We start from the raw sequence: 16,693 nt of genomic DNA on the forward strand, positions 1-16,693 counted from the left end.
ACGTATCCCTCGACAAAAGCAAAGCTGCTTCCTGTGAACTATGCTCAAATGTAAGATATTGGGAGTTAAAGTTGCTTGCATTACAGGAATTTGCAAAGTGCTTAAGCCAAGCACAGCACAGCTACCTAGGCAGGGTATACATGTTCACCTTTGCATGTATGATAAGTTGATAAAGACACACTTCAAGCGCTTTCATTAATGCAGTACTCTTGTAAGCGGTTTCAGGAACTGGGGTTGATAACCAAAGCTAAGAAAATCCAATTATAACTAACAAATTCTCTTTTTGGGAGCATTCATTGAAGCTTTGACGAACATCTTTTGGCTAGAGGATTACGAGGTGCAGACACACCGTACCATGTTAGTTGATCACAGAAGGCAATATTCCAATAATCATAACATGCTCTCCTGGACCTGATGATCTTTTGGATCTTCAAGATTCCCTTCTTTAACTTAAAGATACAAAATAAGCTGCAGGAAGGAATTTTGAAGATGGAGTTGGCTACAAGCAACAGAAGACTGTAATTGTATCCTCGTCATAGTGATCATGAAACAAGCTCTCCATTGATGGTAAAGCAGCATGAATCTCACAGCTGTCATGCTTGCATCAAATGGAAATTAGTGTTGTCACTATTGTGTTGTTAGAGGGATTGCAGGCTCATACATAGCCTCATATAACACTGTCCTACAGTACACTGGCCTAATGCCCCAGATCGAACAAACCTAGCACATCAACCTCGTACAATTGCTAGTGTGGGGAATAGCCTTTAAGATATTCTCCCATTGGTGGCTGAAAAACTGTGTTGGTAAGAGACACCACCACAAAATTTGACATCAGGAAGCAAGGAGGCAGAAGATCCTTACCTCTGTCCAGAAAGGCACAAGATGTGTCCCGCTAAACACAACATAGCCCTATATGCACATTTCTCACCAGAATATCAAAAAACAACATACTTCTGGCAGCTAATTTAAACCACAACATACGCATTGTTTTGTCATTGGGGCATTCCTACTCTGATCTGTTTGCAAGGTAAGTAAATAAAAAATGCCTCGAGGCACCTGCAGGAGGAATGATGGGCAGGCATTTTTGATGTTTTGATCTATTTGCCTCTCCTCCCTTAAGTTTTATTCCTCACCTCCAGGCTCACTGTGCCTCAATGCAGCATTATCTGTAAGGTCCCTCTATGGACCATGCAGATTAGGTACTGTAAGGGAGGCATGCTATCACAAGTATGACACTGACACAAAAAACCTTTATTCAATTTTTGGGGTTTAGAAAAACTCCTACTTTGCCCTATAGCTTGGATGGGAATAGTCTCTACCATCAAATAATAAACACAACAGTCCTAGTTGAGACACTCAAATCAAAATGGCCTATACTAACAAAACCTAATGCCTGCCCTATCGCTTGTACAAAAAGTGAGTAAAGGAGAATATGTATGCAAAGGAAAATCATTGTTAGAATGTAAAGAATAAATGTGGCTGAGTCAGCTCTCCTCCTCACGTTGGACAGCACAGAGTAAGGCGGTCCTTGCAGACAGGATGACACCCTCTGGCTCAGGTACTCGAAACAAAGCAGTTGAAAACGTAGATCGAGTCCCGCCTGGCCTTCCACATTACAGTCTCTCTTTTCAGCTTCAATTTACAGTTCTACAAAACGTTAACGCCGGTCTCCTTCAGTGGGGCACGGACCGTTTCAAAACACAAAGTTCATGTAGGCCTCCCTCGATCGGGTTCAAACCTTTCAAATCTAACACTTGCTGGATTCCCTTCCCCAAGCTTAATACTGTCAGCTCTAGCATGAGGAGTAATTCCAGAGATCTAACATGAGGGGATTCTTGAGAATTTTGTATGATTTTATTTAGCAATCTATTTGTTTCATCTGGGTTGTTCCTTAACTATTCATTTACAGAGGTAGCCCTTCCCAAGCCATCATGGCAGTGAATAATCTGGTAGCTGATTGGAGAGAATAGAACCCAGCAGCTGATTGGTGGTTGAGGCAACTTGGAACTGTAAATTACATCCTAAACTGCCTTTCATTGTCCTTCCTTGTTCAGGGAGGTTCTGTTTCTTGTAAGCTCTGGAAAATAGGCCTCATTAAGTTAAGTGATTGTACCAGTTTAGAAATCCTTGTGAGCAACACTCAAGACAGTGTGGGACAAGACAAACGGTTTATTTGGTGGGAGCGCTGCAATTTTGTATTGAAGAAAACAGTTTTTTGTAGAGAAGAAAACAGTTTGAAAGTTCTTTAGTTTAGGTATTTAGCTAGTGGGGGAAAAGACTTTATTGAACGCTTTATTTCTTGCTACAATCACATTCAGGCAAAAGACTTACTGAACGATTCAAGCGCAGTCTGAGGTAAAGACTCCCTGTACGCTCTGTGTGCGAGCAAGAGCCAAAGCTTGTGTTTCCGATAGTGCGCATGATTTCCTGAGTAGCGACTGAAGCGTTGCAGCTTTCAAAAGAGTTACCATTGGCAAGCGAACTGAATGAACTAAGATGCCATGTGATCTGTTAACGATTGAAGATTCCCTACTATGCAGTGTGCATGCTCAAGAATTCACTAAACAGTCGAATATTCATTTGCTTGTGTAAATACAAAGTTAGTTGCGCTCCTGCGCAGAGGAGAACGCTGATCCTGTTTAGAGTAAGACGGAGCCTGCAAGAGATTAGCATTCAGCAGAGACGAATGAGTTTCTATTCGTGTGATTCAGTGAATTCAAATACAGTTGTGCACAGGCGCAGAAGAGAACACTGATCCTCTTAGAGTAAAATGCAGCCTGGAGGAGATTAGCTTTCAGCAGGGAAAAATGAGCTCACAGATTGTGCAAACTAAAATAATCCTTATCTTTCCATATGCAAATACCAATACCCATTTCCCTGCAAGACTAAGTAATGAATGAAGAAGCTTTTAGGTTATTTCCTCTGAGAATCTGGATTGTATTCATAGTTCAAGCTTCAAGTTGAAAAATTTGTAAATAATTTATTTTTAAGAGTACCTCTGAAGTTTCAGAGGAAAAGACTGTTTGAAACGTTATTTCTACTTTGAAACCAGCAAAAGAATACATGTTCTCTTAGCAGTTGCAAAGGACTGCACAGGTATTGATTGTGGTCAGGGGTGGTCAGAATAAGTGGGTAAGAGTTGTGAAAGTGGGAATTCATTGTTTTTTCTCGTCCTCTACAGATATACGCGAGTATGAAGACCACCTGTCAGTGCCTTTTTTATTTTATCCACTTCCCCTTTCCCTCTGGAGTGTTTGGATTTTAGCTTTTTCCTCAATCGGTTGTTGACCATACATTCCAGGGTGTCTGTGAGGTTCAGCAGCTCCTGCAGACAAGATGAAACAGGACCTGACAGATTCACCTTCGTTAGGGGTTCCCTTCCACTAACTTATCACACTTACGGTCTCCCTCAGTCGGGCTCTGACCTTTTCCTGATGTAATAACTGATCAATCCTAGGAATGCCCTGAGATCTCTCCTGGTATTGGGTGTGAGGGCATCTAGGACGAATTTCACTTTTTCTTGCTGGGGCTGGACGGTGCCATTCCCTACAAAGAAGCCTAGGCATTTCACTGCCAACTGAGCCAGCTTACATTTTGATGGGTTGACAGTTAAGCCAGCCTATTGGAGGGTTCTCATATTAGTAGCAAGATGAAAAAGATGGTCTTCCCAAGTTTTAATATAAATGACTATGTTGTCAATATAGGCCCCTCAGACATCTGAATAAGGCTGTAGTACCCTGTCCACGAGTCGTTGGAAAGTGGCTGGGGCTCTGTGCAATCCAAAAGGAAGGACTTTGAATTGGAATAGTCCTGTTGGCCTTGAGAAAGCTGTCTTTTTCCTTATCAGGTCCATGTACAGGGACCTGCCAATATCCCTTGGTTAAATCTAGGGTTGACGGGAATGTGTCATTTCCAAGTTTATCTATTAACTCATCGATGTGTGACATAGGATAGGCATCGAAGTCAGAGATGGCTTTGACCTTCCTGAAGTCTATGCAAAACCTTCAAGAGTGGTTGGTTTTAGTCACCAACACAATAGGGGAGGAGAAGGGACTTGAAGAGGGCTCAATGAGGTATGCCTTCAACATCTTTCTAACTTCATCAATTACTATCTGCCTTCGTACTTCTGGGTGTCTATATGGCTTCAAATGGACCACTTTGCCCTTTGGCGTTCTGATATAATGGTAAGTACCATGTACTCTCCCTGGTTTCTCACAGAATACATTGGGGAATGCAGCAGTAAGGTCGTTCAAATCCTCTTGCCTATATTTAGATATCTCTTGGGGATTTTCTTTCCACTCTTTCAAGAGATTTACGTGGTAGAGGTGGATCTTTTGTATTCTATAGGTATAGGTCCCTGTTTACTCTAGCACCTCATAGGGCATCTGCCACTTTGAAACAAGTTTATTTTCAGAGGTGGGTAAGAGGACTAATTCCTTCTGCCCTACTGAAAATTATCTTAAATTTACCTTCTTGTCATGGGTAGATTTCTGTTGGGCTTGGGCTTTCTCCATGTGAGAGTGGACTAGACTCTGGGCGAGTTTCATGTGCTCCCGCAATCGGTTAGCTATCTGTTAGAGGGGAACTGGCGCCTCTTCTCTTTCTTTCCAGGTCTCCCAGAGCATATCTAAGACATCTCTTGGTTCTCGATTGCAGAGTAACTCAAATGGAGAAAAACCGGTGGATGCCTGAGGGGTCTTTCTTACTGCAAATAGGGCCCACGTGATCATACGATCCCAGTCCTTCCCATCCTCCTCTACCAATTTTCTCGGAATCATTTTGAGAGTCTTATTAAATCTCTCTACCAATCCGTCCGTTTAGGGATGGTACACTGAGGTTCTTAAGGTGGTAATTTGTAGTAATTCCTTAACCCACAATCTTACTCATGAAATTGGATCCCTGATCCATTGGAATTTCCTTGGGAAACCAACCCTAGAAGAAATGGCAACATGTGTTTTAGGATTTGCTGGTTTGTGTTTCGCATGGAGAAGACTTCTGGGTACCAGGTAGCATAATCCACGATTACGAGAACATATTTATTACCCAGTCTCGAAGTTTCCAACAGTCCAATGATATCCATCCTGATTCTAGAAAAGGGACTTCTACTATCGGTAATGGGTTTACAGGGGCAGTTATGGGAATGTCTGTGCTGTTTTTTTGGCATATTTCACATGTTTGAATGAAGTTCCTAATGTCAGCATGGATACCTGGCTAAAGAATTACCCACTGATGTGAGCTTGGGTTTTAGATTGTCCCAAGAGCCCCCCTGTCAAATGAGAGTATGCAATCTCTAGCACAATCTTCCAATGGGTTTGGGGTATTGCTGAGTCTTACTTAGGCCTTCCATCGAGGTTTCCCTTCTATATAGCAATCCCTGTTTCAGGAAGAAAACGGGGCTCCCCTTTTCTTGTCCTTCTCCCTCAGGAATCACTTGTAAGAAAGCCTCTGGGTGATTTTGCTAGGCGAAAGCTAGATCGGAAGGATGGTAGGTTCCTCTTCCCTTTTTGCTTCAGGGATACGTATCTCATCGGTCTATCCAAAGCCTAAGTTACCTCTCTCTTTCCTCTGGTTAAATTTCTTCTTCAAAACGGGAACATTGAGCTTTCTCATGATCTCCCTGTGCAATTATATCTCCAGGACGTATTTCAAATTGGATCTAGCCATGGTTCTGTAGGAGAACCTTTATTTTGCGCTCTGAAACACCTGTGTATGGGCGCGATACAAATAAAATATCATATCTCCCCGAAAGTCGGGATCTATAATGCCCGCTTGGACATCCAGACCAAATTTCCAGGCTAGGCCAGATTTTGGGGCCAATCTTATATAACAACCCGCAGGGGGTATTAGGATTAAGTCTGTGGGAATCATCCCTCTTTTCCCAGGAGGGATAGTGGCTTCTATGCTGCTACAAATGTCAAAGCCTATGGTTCTTTTGTGGCGGTAGAGGGGTCTAAGGCTCTGGGACTAAGTTTCTGGAATTTTAGGGTCGCCCCAATTTGTCTCAATTGAATCGTATCCCACTCCTGACACCATATGTAAGGGAGGCATGATATCACAAGTATGACACTGACACAATAGGTACAATTTGTAAAACCTTTATTCAATTTTTGGGGTTTGGAAAAACTCATACTGTGCCCTATAGCAAGGATGAGAGTAGTCTCTACCATCAAATAATAAACAAAACAGTCCTAGTTGAGTAAGTCAAATCAAAATGGTCTATACTAACAAAACCTTATGCCTGCCCTATCTCTTGTACAAAAAGTTAGTTTATTTATGTTTGTACCTATATTGTCTTTTACTCCTGAAGAAGGGGAAGACATCCCCGAAACGCGTAGAGCACCCTTGGCCTCCATCTGAACACTAAAGAGTAAAGAATTTTGGATGATCTTAACAGAGCTTTTGCATTCAATATGTTGTTGTAAATAAACCCTACCTTTGGTAATTTGCATTAGAAAATTGGCTGATTTATCAGCACTAAGGTGTGCAGGGGTTGGGAGTGTCCATAGATTGGACACTATTTGTTGTATTTTTTGTAACGGCTTCATGTCAGTGTCGGTATTCCTCCCCTGCACCCAAACATTTGTTGAATAATTGCACATTGTAGTGGATCTCGTGAAGATTTATTAGGTGTGCACTCATCTAGATATAGTATATAATTTAAGTACTAGCAACCTCTGGACCCGTCTGTCAAGTATTCACTTCTTGCTTCTTTATTCAGTAAAGCATGTCAATCTATAAATGATGCAGTGCTGGTCAAAATCAAATTACTTACCTGTGCATATATGTGTCAAGCTGAGTCTTAACGAAACGTCCACAGGAGCTGCTGCACCCCGGCAGACCCTCAAAGGCGTGGTGTACTCAACCAAACTAATTCACAGCTGAGCACACAACACCTCCAGGGGAAGGGGCAGTGGATACAATAAAAAAGAAACAGAATCCTAGATTGCCCTTAGGGAAATCTGTACTGGAAAGAAGAGAAATCAACAATTCTGGTTATTATATAACATCCTATCTTAGTCCTACCTGAAATCCCAAGTCTAGAATTATTTAAAGATGTATGTTAATTCCTCTGCTAATAGCCCAGAGGAAGTTCTTTGAGTTTGACTGGACTTGTTTGTGAAGAATTATATTTGCACTGTTGATATTCTTCTCCTACTTATCCTCTGTTTATTTATATAAGTCACTAGAAAAGGTCCTTGCCTTTAGATTTTCCAATTTACTCAACTAATTAACTTATTACTACTTTTGAAAACTGAAGAATAGTGTCCAAGGTCACTTAGAGCATGGTGCCTTCTTTTAGACCATTGTAGAAACTACATTGTAAATGTTCACAGAACTAAACATAAAGTAGTTACTTCTTCAGTTCCACGGGTAAGAACAAAAATAGACATTGCGCAACCAGAGTATTAAAATAAAGAAACTGATCCCGAATGAAGTTTCCACACTCTACAACAGAGTCCAAGCGGCGTTGAAATGACAAGCTGTGTCGCCTCTCTACCCCAACAAAATACACGCTGCTTGGGCTTGATAGAAAGCTAACAGCGTTCAGGCGGGAGTAAAGCTTTCCAAAGGAAACCCGACACTTGTTCCCTAGCAACGGAACGAAACAGTGATCGGTCCTTTCCTTTACGATCGCACAAACTAGAAAAAATAAACCATTCCGCACGGAATTCGAAGCGCGAACAAGAACCAGCACAACCAATGAAACACAATTAGTCTATCCTTCATTTAAATCAAAGAACATCTTGAGTCATTTAAAACGCTGACTTCTACTTCTTAAAATAAATGGAAACTCATATGAAGACATTCTTTTATCTTTAAATTGACATAAGAATAAAGAGTGGTATGTTCACTTAACTCTGTCTTAGATGACTGCTTCTCTGGTTACATTTGTATGCTTGTCTCCACAAAACAGTGTTTCTCTTCAACTCCTTTTCCTGACAGGCCCCAAAGTGCATGGGCCTCAATTACTGGAGCTTCCTAGATCCTGACCTCAGCTTCACAAAGGACAAATACAGGCAGTTGAGAATGTTCCAAAGCTGACCTTGTGTATTCCCCAGCCAATCAGATCACCAGTTAAGAACCTCCATCTTGGCTTGGACAAGTGTCCACACTCTAAATAGACCAGTTAAGCCCCAACTCCATTAACCTGCCCATACACATCATAGAGTGAATTGCCAGTAACATTATTTCAGTGAAACCCACCCATACACATCATACAGTGAATTGTCAATAACACTACTTCAGTAGAGAACCCTGACAATATGTGCCCTTCATTGGTATTGTTCTATAGACACGTATTCAACACACCCAGTCTGCCTTGGAGGCTGCAGGGAGTTGATTGACACATGCATAGAATGTAACTAAACATTTTGGGAGAGGTGTAGTTAGTGGGTCTGCATAGCTGAGGCAGCTGAAGAAAAGTAAGCCACAGTCTCAAATGTGTATGCTTTGTTAAGGATATTTGATATGCACATAATATATTTTCCCAGAGTTTCCTCACTCTGACGTCATGGAATATTCGACACGGCTTGTGAATCTGACACATATGGAGAATTATATTTGATGGTTAAAAACTTATTTTGGGTATTGTTGGCTTACATCAAGTCAGAACCCTTGAAGGGTGAATGTGATAAGACGAGACTATCGCGTCAATTGTCGATATGAACATAAGGGCAAAGAAGAAGACAGTGTTAAAAATAATGCCTCCCAATTATCATCAACTATCCAAACATCTCATAGCGGTTGGTCTTATTTATATCTAGATTTCTGAGATTCATAGGTGATTAATTCTTATGCTTATTTTCATTCTCTTTTTGGGTTGGTTGCAGTTCCAACAAGAAAGACCCTCAATCATCTGAGCTCAGAGCAAATCGTGGATTCTTTGAATGAGAGTTCCCTCAGTGATTTAAATGGGACCATCAGTTTGTGCTGCAAGATCCTGAAAAACCCAAAAGAGGTAATTGTGGTGTGCCAGTGAAAGTTTTGCATTTCAGAGTCTCCTTCTTTCAAAGAGGTTAGATCCTGTATGTATGGACACACTATCTCAAGCAGAACATATATGTGGCTGTAGCAGGAAAGAGAATGTTTAGCTATGATGTGATTAACTACAAATGAAATATGGGCATGTTTTTGAGAACAATAGGAGAGAATTATTTCAGCCATGGCTGAAGAAATAACTTCTTTTAACTAGACAAGGGGCCTCATTACAAGGTTGGCGGTAACCTGACCGGCGGGTTGTCACCAACCCGTAACACCGAATCCGGCACCTGACTTCCCACTGCCACTGGGACATTATAAGTCCCAGCGGCGCGGGAAGTCAGGCGCCGGATTTTATAACTCCCCATTCCCATAGAGTCCCATAGGACTCTATGGGAGTGAGGAGACAAAAGCGCCGGCACTGTTGCTTACGGTGCCGGCGCTTCGATGAAGAATCTGCCTACCTGGGCCACTGTGTTGGGCAGAATTACATACAGTGCCCTTTGGGAACACTACACACAATTAAGACTACAGGTGTAAGCACAATCTCACCTTTGGTACAAGCCTGTACTACACAATTATGTGGTAGTAGTGGCTGAGCAGTCAGGCTCATCTTAAGAGGGATGTGAGCAGTACAATATGTTACACAAAGGATTTGCAATCACAGTAGTTCAAATAAACCCTTGCTCAAGGTTTTTAGTAAAGTAATATACATTTATTTACAGATTTAGTTAGAAAACATTCCACTAGTAAGAAGCAGCTTCTGAACAAGTTAGGCTCCCCTGACGTGGAAGCAAAATGGCACTTCAGTAACTTTCAAAAGGGGTAGAAAGACAGGTTATAAGAATCAAAACACAATTACTTTCAGAGGCAGGGCAAATAGTTTCAGTTCACTACAAGAGGCAATTCAATTCAATAGGCCTGGGCCAAAGTCAATGGTTCAGTGTCTTGGATAGGATAGCACAGTTCTGGTAGTAAACGGTTAAGTCTTTGCCAATGTTCTTAGAAGTAGTTTGCCAGAAAAAGAGTTATATGTCGGATTAGGAGCGAACAAGACTCCAAAGTTAGGAAAGTTTCACAAACTTTCACCACGGCAGAAAGGATTTCCACACTGCGTCTGCAAAGTACCGTTTGTTTGTTTGTTTGTTTGTTTGTTTGTTTGTTTGTTTGTTTGTTTGTTTATTTATTTATTTCTAATGCGCACCAGACCCGAAGGTAACAGGGCGCAGCAAAAGGTATATGCAAAGCTTAAAAGGTTACATAGAATTTCCCAGTACAATGCAATATATTTACAGGTAACATTACAAAGGCAATATATAAGTACTCCAAGGTATATATACAAATGTACAATATATAATTTATGAGCAAGTTGGTGTATACATTTCGCTAGGTTGCGAGATGGACTGGGTAAACCCAATGAGGCAGCTAGCACTAGAGCGGCTAGTGTTCAGTGGTGTTAAGGAAGTTGATATAGTTTCTTCTGAAATGTGGGTAGGGTTGGTCTTCTCTGATCTCAGGGGGCAAGAAGTTCCACAGTTTGGCCGCCTTCACAGGAAAGCTGTGTCCGCCAATCTTGGTGAGTCTAAATCTCGGTACCATAAGGCAGTTGGCATTGCTAGCTCTCGTTGGTCTCGTGTAGGTTCTGGTTAGTCTATCTACTAGGTAGCTAGGGGCCGCATTATTTACGGCTCTATGGGCAAAGGAGACCATTTTTAGCTGTATTATATTATGGGTAGAAAGCCATTTATGTTAGCGTCTGATGTGGGAAATGTGTACTCTTTTATTTAAGCCTAGTGCCGCTCTTAAGACGTTATTTTGAAGAGTTTGTAGCCTCCGAGTAATGACTTTGTTAGCACTACTGTAAAGAGCATTGCAGTTATCCAACCTAGAGAGTATGAGTGCTCTAGCCAGAATCCTGCAGCTATCATTTGAGAGGAATGGCTTACCGGCTCTGATAAGCTTGCAGGTGTAAGCTGTGGTAGAGGCCAGGGATTTTACTTGTTTGTCAAAGGACATAGTTGAGTCGAGGTAAAATCCAAGGGTTTTTACCTCCTTAGATACTGTAATGATGTTTCCATCGATAGTGAATGAGGAGTATTCATGACCTAATTTGAGGAGGTTGGGATGTGTGCCCAGGATTATCAACTGTGTCTTGTCATCATTCAGGCATAGACCGTGATTGGCCATCCATGCCTGAATGATGAGTTATATCCTATTCACCAACACAGAGTCCTTACCATGATCCCTGGAAAGAGGGAGGAAAATCTGTGTATCATCTGCATAGTTAGTGTAGGTGATACCCAGAAGGTCCAGATCATCGAACAAGGGTTTGGTGAATAGGTTATATAGTGTAGGGGAGACACAAGAGCCCTGCGGTACGCCACACTGAATGGGGGAGGGGTCCGCTGGTGCTGATTGGGAGAGCACCGTTATGGTGCTATCACTCAAGAATGATTCTATCCAACTAATAGCTTCTGTAGAAAAGTGAGCTGCTGAGTCCAGGTGTCTGCAAAGGACCTTATGATCCATTAGGTCAAATGCAGCTGAGAGATCTAGTAATAGGAGAAGGGCAGTCTTCCCATTATCTCTCAGCTCATCAATCTGTGTTTTTAAATCAATCGGGCCGTTTCCGTCCCATGTAATGGGGGAAAACCAGATTGTCTGGATCCCAGGAGTTTGTGTAGTTCCAAGTATTTTTGTATTTGGGTATAAGCAACTTTGTCGAGTATTTTGAGTAGAAATGGTACCGTTGTGATAGGGTGGTAATAAGTGGGAATGAGCAAGTCTAGAGTTTGCTTTTTTAGGAGTGGAAGTACCCAGGATTGTTTAAGGTTGGCCGGGATAGTGCCAGAGGCAAAGGAGGCATTGATCAATTGGGAAATAAATGGTGACAGATCTCTGGCGTCATCTTTTATAATTTGGGCAGGGCAGATGTCACCTTTGCAATTAGAAGTTTGAGGGATAAAATAGTTTTCTTTACCTCTAGGAACATGGTTTTGGTAAAGCTAAATCTGGGAGTCTGGTCGGTAGGTATATCACTAGACAGACGGGTGTTTGCAGATAGCTCTGAATTTACGGTAGCTTTTTTTGTTTTATTTTATTTTGGAGTGTATTTATTTTGTTAGCTTGTGCGTATTGAATGTCTGAGCACCAAGTTTTTTTTTTTTTTAAACTTTGGTTTTATTAACATTTTCATGATATAACAAACAGGCTCAAAGCATGATCAAAAAAATATACATTCAGTACGCCCTGCAACCCCAGCCCCTCCCCCCCCCAAAATAAAAATAAGAAGAAAAAAGAAACAAATAGGGGAAAAAACAAAAGCCAAAAGCACATTTCAACTTGTGCAAAATAACTGGGAGACACTTTGAGTGCACATTTGTAACCAGAGCTTGGAAGTGACTGTGGACGTTGAAGTATTCCATGACTGTTGTTCGATCACGGTCCCCCGGGCCGTGGGCACCCGCCCTCCCCGAGCTCCTGGCTGTTCCCCTCCACCCCCCACCAGGCTTTAATGAACATCCCATCCCCAGGACTCCTGCACCCCATACCAGTTCGCTTGGAATGAGCCAGAGTCATTGTTTACCATTGCCGTCAATTTGTCCATCAAGAACATCTGCTTCACCTTCTTTAGCCAGTCCCCCTTTGAGGGGGTCTCCGGACTCTTCCATTTCTGGGCCAAGGCCACCCTCCCCGCCCTTAGCATTGTTTCCCACATTCTAAGGTATCTATATGTGTCCGTGTCTTCTGGGGGGAGACCCAGCAGCACCGTCAGGGGGTTCTGGGGGAGCAGTTCCTCTTAGACTTCCGCGATCCAACACCCTTACCCTCTCCCAGTACGCCTGTACCTTCAGGCAATGCCACCACATATGGCCCCTCGATCCGACCTGACTGCAGCCCCTTGGGCATTCGGGGGACACTCCTGAAAACATTTTTGACAACCTCACCGGGTCTCTGTGCCACCCCTGTAAAATTTTAAAGTTATGTTCCATATCTGCCGTGAACAAGTTTCCGTGGAATGCAATTTTAAATATCCTCGACCAGGCGTCCGCTGAGATCACCTCCCCTGCCAGATCGTTCCAGAATGTACGGAACCCCCTCCTCTCTGCCAAATTAATGGTGTTAAGAATCATGTATATTCCAGATACCGCCCCCTTCCTTGAGGTCGCTGAATCAAGAAATTTCTCAAAAGGGGTCAGCTGCCTTTTTAAGTTCTGACCCCATGACTGATCAGAGGATACCTTTCAGGCGGAGATATTCAAATATGGAAAGAGATCCCTGCCCAAGAGCGTCTCAACTCCTCATATGATAGGAATTCCCCTTCCTTGAATAGTTGGCCCGCCCATTCCATTCCGAAGTCGGACCAAGTCTGAGCCTTTTGGAACCCCCTGCTCCCCAGTTTGAGGGGGTGGCCCCAGAGTGAGGACATCGGGGACAGCGATGATGTCAAATGTGCAATCTGGGGTCCCTCTTTCCAGATTGCCCAGAGGACCGCCAGTGTAGGGTGGGATTTAAGTCTACTCGGGATCGACCTATGTGGGACCCACAGGAGGTCTCGAACTTTCAGGGGGTGAGCATCCATGTCTTCCAAGTAAGACCAGTAAGTTCCCATCCCCTCTTTCATGTGCTCCAGGAGGACGCGCAGTTGGGCTGCACGAAAATACAATTGGAAGTCTGGAAACCCAAACCCTCCCTCCTCTCTCGGTAAGGTCAGGACCGCCTTCGCGGTCCTCGGGGTCTTGCCCTGCCATACAAACTCTCTCACCGCATTCTGTAACGTCCTAAAGGTGTGGTCTGGGACAATAGTAGGGAGAGCAGTAAAGAGATAAAGTAAGCGCGGTAGTATGTTCATTTTTACCGCCGTCATGCGGCCGTACCAGGACAGAACCATCGAGCCCCATTTCCTGAGGTCAGCGGAGATTCCCGCCAAAACAGGATCGTAATTGGCGGGGGCGAGGTTGGATAGGTCCCTGGTAAGGAGGATGCCCAGGTATCCGATAGAGGCCTTCCCCACTGTTATCCCATTGAGTCTGTCCAAGGGGTCCAAACCCGGGTCACGTACCCTCATGGGGAGTAGAACTGATTTGGAAGTATTGATCTTCAATCCCGAGAAGCGCCCGAAAGCGGACATCAGAGACAGGAGAGGGGGGAGCGAGGAGCTTGGGTCCACCAGATAGGCCAGAATATTGTCCGCAAACAGGGACAGTTTGAATTCTACTTCTCCTCTCCTAATCCCCCTGATGTCCGGGTGTGCTCTTACTGCTATGGCCAGGGGCTCCATTGTTAGGACGTATATCAGTGGAGAAAGCGGGCATCCCTGTCTCGTTCCCCGGGAGAGGGAGAATGATTCCGACAGCCTGCCATTCACTTGGACTCTTGCCCACAGGGCTCTGTACAGTGCTGCCACCCATTCCCTGATGTGTACCCCAAAGCCCATTTTCTGGAGGAGGAGTTGCATGTATCTCCACTCGACCCTGTCAAATGCCTTTTCCGAGTCCAGAGAGAGGACACTCGCGTCGAGATCCGATCCCTGGGCATAGTGGAATAGATCTATGGTTTTGCGGATATTATCCGAGCCCTGCCTGCCTCTTATGAATCCTACCTGGTCTCCATGGACCAGTTTCGGTAGTATCTCCTCCATCCGCCTCCCAATTACCTTGGCTAGGATCTTGACATCGATGTTTAATAGGGATATTGGGCGGTAGGAGGAGCACTCCGTGGGGTCCTTGCCTTCCTTGGGTAATACTACGATTATGGCTTCCATCATAGAGTCCGGAAGAGTTCCTCCCTCCAGGACTGCATTGAAAACCTTTACTAAATGCGGGGCCAGGGTCGAGCAAAACCTTTTGTAGAAGTATACTGAGAAGCCAGCCTCACCCGGGGAAGTACCCGCCCTCATCCCACTAATCACTTGTTCGACCTCGTCTTCCTGCACTGGACCCTCCAACCTGTCAGCCATTTCCCTAGTCAGGGCCGGGACTTGTATGGAATTCAAAAACCTTTCTATCTCGGTCACGCCCCGAGTATATTCTGATGAGTATAATTGTTCATAGTATCGGCGGAAGGCCTCTCCTATATGGGACGCTTCATGCCCTATTGACCCCACATCGTGCTTCACGGCTTTCACCATTCTACTTCTTTGCACCTCCCTCAGTTTCCAGGCTAGGATCCTATCTGCCCTGTCTCCCTTTTCATAGTATTTCTGCTTAACCAGCTGGAGACTCCTTTCTGTTTTGTGGAGGAGGGGGTCCTTCAACTGGAGCCTGTAGTCATCCAGGGCGATTACTTGTTTGCGGTCTAAGGGCACCGTTGGGAAGCCCCCCGGCTGGAGGTGGGCTATTTTTTCCCTCAGGGACCTTTCTTGGGCATCCCTCACTCTTTTATTCTGGGCTCCCTTCTTAATGAGAACACCCCTTAGGGTTGCCTTGAAAGCATCCAATAGGGTGTGCGGGCCAACCTCCCCATTGTCATTGAGCTCGAAGAAATCCGTTATGGCGTCTAGCATCTCATGCGCGTGGACCTTGTCCTTCAGCAAGGAGTCGTTGCATTTCCATCTACCCCTGCGGTCGTTGGACCATCCCCTTGCTACGGTGACTCGAACCAGATCGTGGTGTAACGCTCACCTGATTCCCGTAGAGGCACCGGTCTTGACTGGGCGTATACCGTATCTTCAAAGGTGATGTGTAACATACGGCTGGCTCTTTGGGCTGGACCTCTGTGCACTGTATGTCTGACTCGAAGGGTAAGATGTCTGCAGATAGAAAATATGGGATTAAGGAACTGGGTTATTGAATGTCTCTCTCTTCTTCCCTTTCTCTTCTCCTGTAGAACCCCAAAGGTTAACGCTCTCACCTTAGGTAAGTGAACGCCGTGCTCTCCATCTGCCTCGGGGCAGGGTGCTGTAACCAGTTTCTTCACTGGATAAGGGGAGCAGGCCTCTTGACTTCAGAGGACTGCTGTCTGTCGTTTACTGCACGAACGGTAAGTTTCGAGTAATTCTAATGTCTTTAAAGTCTTTAGTAATGATGTTTCTTGTTTTACAGGGTTCCGGCGATGGCGGATGACGGGCTGAAGTGAGTTGAAGATGGAGCCCGTGTGATGAATAGAAGCGCCTGGAAGCACGTAAGTAAGCGCTTGTTGCCTGCTTCACGATGCGCTCTAACTGTCTTTTTATTTTGCAGATACAAGTTCGGAGCGGCTGCAGGGTGCCGGAATACCCACTGGGTTAGATGTGGAAAGGAGTAATGGCACGTGAGTATTAAAGTTCCCCAATGTCTTTAAACGCACCTTGTTTTGTCTTTCAGATGCGGGATGCAGCGCCGAAGGCCTCCGGAGCGTGCGAAGAGTTGGTAAGCTTTTGTCTTTCAGATGCCGCAATGCAGTGTGAAGACCTCCGGAGCGTACGAAGAGTAGGTAAGCCTTTGTCTTTCAGATGCCGGAATGCAGCGCGAGGCGTTGGTGACAGCCTATGGACCAGGTAAGTGAAGAGCTGTCACTGAAGACCGTAATGCTAACCTGTTCTTTCTTGTCTTTATAGGTGTTGCTGAAGACTGGATTCAGGATGGTAAGCCTTTTTCCTTAGGCCCAGGATCAGATGCAGAAGACACGATGAGCGTTCTGCTGCAGAGGATGCAGAATAACGCAAAGCAAGATTCATCCATCGGGTGTGGTTTAAATAGCCTCCTGTAGTGCTTAGGTGTCTCCTTCCACAGCC

At 44.3% G+C, this 16,693-nt stretch overlaps 1 protein-coding gene across 5 annotated transcripts in view; it reads left to right on the forward strand.

Moving 5' to 3' along the window:
- Positions 1–16,693, forward strand: part of LOC138497169 (uncharacterized) — an 870,532-nt gene that overhangs the window by 255,790 nt on the left and 598,049 nt on the right. For 4 of the 5 annotated variants that reach the window (XM_069620454.1, XM_069620455.1, XM_069620457.1 and 1 more), the window contains exon 3: positions 8,832–8,959. The exons of the other annotated variant lie outside the window; for it this stretch is intronic. In XM_069620454.1, the coding sequence (XP_069476555.1) occupies positions 8,832–8,959 (128 nt within the window). The remainder of the gene's footprint in view (positions 1–8,831; positions 8,960–16,693) is intronic. 5 annotated transcript variants of the gene reach the window in all.

The sequence above is a fragment of the Ambystoma mexicanum genome, chromosome 5q, assembly GCF_040938575.1.
Source record: "Ambystoma mexicanum isolate Mex_15411 chromosome 5q, UKY_AmexF1_1, whole genome shotgun sequence".
In the NCBI taxonomy this organism is placed as follows: domain Eukaryota; kingdom Metazoa; phylum Chordata; class Amphibia; order Caudata; family Ambystomatidae; genus Ambystoma; species Ambystoma mexicanum.